The following is a 5,493-nucleotide window of genomic DNA, read 5'->3' as shown; positions in this document are numbered from 1 at the left end:
ATGACATTATTTCATCCTTCTAGCAGCTATACATGCAAGGCTGCCATTCAAAATATCTAGTTATAGTAGGAAGAAAATGACAGTCGACTGAGCACTCACTGAATGTATAGTAAGCTGTGTGTGCTTGCTTGGTAGCCAGTGTTAGCCTACTATACAGCGACTGGATTCTACCTAGCTAATAATACTGGGATTATTTTCTAATGCATGTTTCCACAATCCTAGAGCTAATTTACAACTTCAAATGTCTCTTAACATGGATAAATCCTTCTATTTTTATAAAATCAAACAAAAACTCACATACGACAGAACCATAGGACGGGACGCTCTCTTGTTGTTCGTTGGTCAACTATGACAGCAGCCACTTCACTTGCCAGAATGAACCAATCAACAAAAGCATGAACCAATCAACAAAAGCGCATTTGAAGTTTATCAACGATGGCTTCTACGTCACATCTGTTGAACTGATGGTTCGCAACAAATGTTGCCGCGTTCACGTACCAGTCGGAACTTGCTAACTGTAGTTATACACGTGCCGCGTTTAACGAATCAGCAAGTTGACTAGCATGTGAACGCAGCAAGTAAAATGATCACACCGACAGCGTCATTGTGCTTTGGTACACCAGAAGTACATTCATTTCCAATGGAACACTGCATTTGACTTACAGCATTGTGTTGCAGAGGCATTGCGTTCTGTGTGGTGCATAAACACATCAAATTGTATGCTTAGACTTGACACAAATAGTAGCAAAAGGTGAATGTATCAACTTTTGTTGCACACACATCCAGTAAAAAAATGTTGATGCATTGATGCTGTCGGTCTCAGAGGCGTAACGCCTCGATCACACCTACACACCGTCATTGCGCAAAATGCTAGGCAGCATCATCTGGATATTTACATTTACGTCATTTAGCAGACGCTCTTATCCAGAGCGACTTACAGTTAGTGAGTGCATACATTTTTTTCATACTAACCGCAATAATATTTAATTGAATCCTCACATCCTCCCTCCGTCTCAAAGCACATTGGAGTAGATCCTAGGTTCCTCTCCTCGGATCTTCTCCTCCAATGCATTTTGAGAAGGAGGCAAGTAGAGGATGCAAGGAATCAAGGAAATACAATTGACATACACACCAGGAATTGGACTACTGTGAGGTCATCCTAGAGAACGAGGCTGGCCGACTATCCGTCCTGCTGCTGGATGAATGGGTTTGGGGATGGCTTCCATGCCGTCCTGAGGACAGATGAGCACCACGGACGTCCCTCTACAAACCACCAGGCCCAGCTGCCGCGTGTCCTCGGTCAGCTTGAACTGGTCGTCAGGATCCCGTAAGTACTCGATGGTGCTATCCAATACCAGGTTCAACAGGGGGTCAAACCCCTTCAGAACTCCACTGGCCTCTCGTCCTCCCTGAAACTTCACAGATTTGTTTATCAATGTACTTTGACAGGTCAAAGATACTCTCTTTATTCTTCTTCTCTCTTTCCTGGTTTCTGTCCGCCATTTTTAACTTGTTCCAGCCACGCCTTTCGAACTCCAACCTCATATGAGTGCAACAAAACGTTCAACATTCACCTTCTGCTACTATTTCTGTCATGCTGTCTCCACATACAAATTTGATGCATACGTTCGATAAATCCAAAAATATACACCACACAGAACGCACCGCAACGCAATGCTGCAAGGCAAACACAGAGTTCCATTTGAAATGAATGTACTTCTGGTGTACCAAAACGCAATGACGCTGTCAGTGTGATAGAGGCGTAACAGTGGTACAATGTATCATTGCAGCAACATCATATGGATACAAATGTTTACAATTGTAACTCTTAGAGATGACAGAAATGTATTCCAAGAATAAGGTCTTTCACCACCACATAAAAAATAAGAACTATTACATATTGAGGTATACAATTTAATAAAATGTTTCACAAAATAATTCCCATGGTCAGTAATTCAATTACTTTCACTACTGTATGTAAATAAAAATTATAAACTGGGTCGTTCGAGCCCTGAATGCTGATTGGCCAACAGCCGTGGTATATCAGACCGTATACCACGGGTATGACAAAACATGTATTTTTACTGCTCTAATTACGTTGGTAACCAGTTTATAATATCAATAAGGCACCTCGGGGGTTTGGGGTATATGGCCAATATACCACGGCTAAGGGCTGTATACAGGCACTCCGCGTTGCGTCGTACATAAGAACAGCCCTTAGTTGTGGAATATTGGCTATATACCACACCCCCTTGGGCCTTTACTGCTTAACTATAGACTGTACATTCTACACAATGTTCTCTATGCTGCTTCACTGCTTGGGGCAATAGAGTTCCTGAACTCTTGTCAATCCAAGCTGCTCCTCTTCCAAGGCCTGCTGAATCTGAACCGTCTGGCGACTGACCAATGATGACAGCTCCAATAACTCTGAAAAGCCCCTGTGAAGAAGTAAATCCTATGGTCACCAAAACAAACCCACTACACATTCATTAATTGTTCATCATATCTTTGGAATACATAATAAAGGGTCTTCAAGTGATTGATCTTGACCAGTTTAAAACACTTACCCTTATGCGTACATGCAAATACATCAGTCAAAGAGCAAGCTGATAATTAATAATGGTTTCAAAAGACTTCGAAACTAAAAGTCACGTCTTAGGTCTCTGTAATCTATGGTTTTACCCTGAGAGCTGCTCGCTGATGTCCTGTGCAGCAGTTTTCATCCCTCTCAGGCACTCAGCAGATTTCTCATTGCCATGCTGAGCTCCCTGTGTGCACTGCAGCAACACTTCCTCACTCTCCTTCAGGCTAGCAGTGGCTTTATCTGCATGGGTAGGAACCATGGTTTTAGTATACAAACACATTCATGGGGGTGGGGAACTCCTATGCGTAAGCAGTAAATCCAGTTTTAACTCCAAGGTTTTCTCTTCACTTTCCAGTAATGTGGCAAATTGAATGGAATAATACCAACCCAGAAATGTCATTCTGTCCCCATCAATGTAGAAGTTCTTCACTGGCAGCTCATGTCGTGTGGTGTCAACTGCGGTGGCAAAAGACTTGTATTCTTGAGTGAACTGCTTGGCGGCATCAGCCACAGGAGTTAGTGCTGTGATCTGAAAATATACAATTTCTGATTATTCAAAATCAAATCATAGATCAGATTATTTTACATGTTACAACAAGCAATTTATCTTATAATATAATATAATAATATGCCATTTAGCAGACGCTTTTATCCAAAGCGACTTACAGTCATGCGTGCATACATTTATTTTTTATTTTATTTTTTTTGTGTATGGGTGGTCCCGGGGATCGAACCCACTACCTTGGCGTTACAAGTGCCGTGCTCTACCAGCTGAGCTACAGAGGACCATCTTTTTATAATTCATATCAACAACCATCCCATAATGATAACACACAAAAAACACACAGGATAACAACTTTTTCAGCTTCACAACTTGTTTACATAAATCAAAAGTTTGTTTAGGCTGTATTTGGAGAGAAATGACCTCTGACCTGTAAATGGAGCAGGTCGTCCAGCTGCTTGTTCTTCTCCAGGAGGTGGTACTGGCGCTTCTTCTCATGGACTTCCTTCCGTAGCAGCTCCTCTTCCTCCATCACGGCTATAATATGCTCCTCCGCCTCCGCCTTCAATTTCTGGCTATTATTCTCCATCTGAATTCAAACCGAACCATCAGAGTAGGTAAAGGGGGAAAAAAGGTTTACCTTAAGGGGTGAAATACCAATAAAACATGTCTGATTAAGAAGTATACTAAATATAATAGTTACCTTGGCTGTGAGGTAGGCCAACAAGAACGTCTGCATCTCTAGGAGTCTCTTTTCATTGTCATCGTTCCTTTCAGGTTCTACTGCTGCGTTTTGTAACACTGTCTTGTCTGTAATATAGGTGAGACATAGCATGTTAACGGTTGATTCCCAAATGTTGGTTTGTCAACATGATCTGAATAAGAGGACAGTTTACCTTTAATGGCAGAGACATCAAAGTCAGGGCGAAGACAGTGACCATCTAAGATTGTGGATTGCAGAATACTTCTTCCTAATTGTGAAGGCTCAAGGACACTGGACATCATTGCTGGAGAATAAAATGTGTTATGTAGTAAGTGTGCATATAATCTCAGGGCTCTCTACAGTAAACCAACTCCACATGGCCAAAGACATTGGAAAAATAAACAGGTTGGCCATGGTAGAGTACAGCCAAACATCTCACTGATCACTGGAAGCACTTACGAGTAGGATTGCGAAGTAACTGAGGAGCCATGGAACGCCGTGCGGGAGAGCCCACCCGTGGTTTAACACTACCCAGTTTAGGTGAGGCAGGCCTTGGTGGCACAAGGGTGGACTCATTGGTGAGCGAATTGTTCTGTGGAAAGGTACAGGGGTGCAATTAGTTAATTAATTTTGAGAGAACTATCTAACTATTAATTGAATAAAGAGATCAGCAATTGACATGAACTCAAATCAAATCTTAATTGTCACATGCGCCGAATACAACAGGTGTAGACCTTACCAACAATGCAATTCAAGAAATAGAGTTAAGAAAATATTTACTCAATAAACTAAAGTAAAAAATTACATCAAAAAGTAACACAAGAAAATTACATAACAATAACGAGGCTATACACTACCTTAGCGAGAGGTGCCTTTTCAACAGGTTGCATATATCGAGACTTCACTATTGTACCACCAGCTGAAAATAGGATAATGTTATTTGTAACATTGCAACCATTGACAATTGTAAAACAAGGTTTTAAGTGTAATTTAAATTGTTCTTTCGAACATAGCTACATTTTGTTTTATTTCCATTCCCACTGCTGTTGCCTTTGTTGGTGTTTCCAGTTCCACTGTTGTTGCTCTTGCCGTTTTCACTCACAGCTTTGGAACTGAAAATAACAACATAAAAAACTTACACATGTAACCTAAGGATAAAGGCTGCTGATAAAAGTTGATGGTGAGACGCACAAAATAATGACAACACATAGCTACGTATCCGTGTTTGTACAGATTTTCTTGTAACGTGTCAACAACACAGCTAGCAGCTGATCACACCATCACATAAAGTTACATCAGTTAAATTGCATCAATTTAGATTCATATTTTGTAAACATACAATTATATTAGCTGTCTACATTGATGAAGAACATGTTCAGCTACCTTTTTGAATCTCCAAGGGTAAGTTTCTGACTTTTAGGAACCAATGACTGTCTTCTTGACGCCATTTTACTTTCAAGTGAACCGCGTTTACAACAACGTTTATGTCCGGCTTGAAACAAATCCTAGGATGACGATATGGATTACTTCGTAGCCTGTGTTACTTGTTCAGCAAATACAATATTGTTTGTTGAATAAAAATGCAATATATACTCGTTTAGCTTTATCTACAATAAAGATGGACCACTATTAACGTTACTTTTATGGTAAATGTTCTAGTAACCTTTCGGTTTCTAGTTGTACCATCGGATAGAATGAAAGGTT

The 5,493-nt window shown here is 40.6% G+C and overlaps 1 protein-coding gene and 1 pseudogene across 2 annotated transcripts; both read right to left on the bottom strand.

Moving 5' to 3' along the window:
• Positions 1–1,059: 1,059 nt before the first annotated feature.
• On the bottom strand, positions 1,060–1,503 carry LOC311148830 (U6 snRNA-associated Sm-like protein LSm7; annotated as a pseudogene). Its single transcript has one exon. The product of its transcript is annotated as a U6 snRNA-associated Sm-like protein LSm7 (transcript).
• Positions 1,504–1,900: 397 nt separating this feature from the next.
• Positions 1,901–5,483, bottom strand: haus8 (HAUS augmin like complex subunit 8). The gene is made up of 10 exons (XM_084186440.1): positions 5,173–5,483; positions 4,807–4,901; positions 4,647–4,708; positions 4,249–4,381; positions 3,983–4,093; positions 3,790–3,896; positions 3,517–3,675; positions 2,972–3,113; positions 2,683–2,824; positions 1,901–2,438 (listed from the first exon to the last, which is right to left on the bottom strand). Exons 1-10 carry the CDS (start codon positions 5,235–5,237, stop codon positions 2,312–2,314), a joined length of 1,143 nt encoding a protein of 380 aa, XP_084042566.1. The 5' UTR covers positions 5,238–5,483; the 3' UTR covers positions 1,901–2,311.
• Between the last annotated feature and the right edge of the window lie 10 nt (positions 5,484–5,493).

This window comes from Coregonus lavaretus (genome assembly GCF_964263955.1).
Source record: "Coregonus lavaretus genome assembly, chromosome: 21".
Classification (NCBI taxonomy): domain Eukaryota; kingdom Metazoa; phylum Chordata; class Actinopteri; order Salmoniformes; family Salmonidae; genus Coregonus; species Coregonus lavaretus.
The sequence above is the reverse complement of the archived record's forward strand: the minus strand, read 5'-3'. Positions and strand labels throughout refer to the sequence as shown.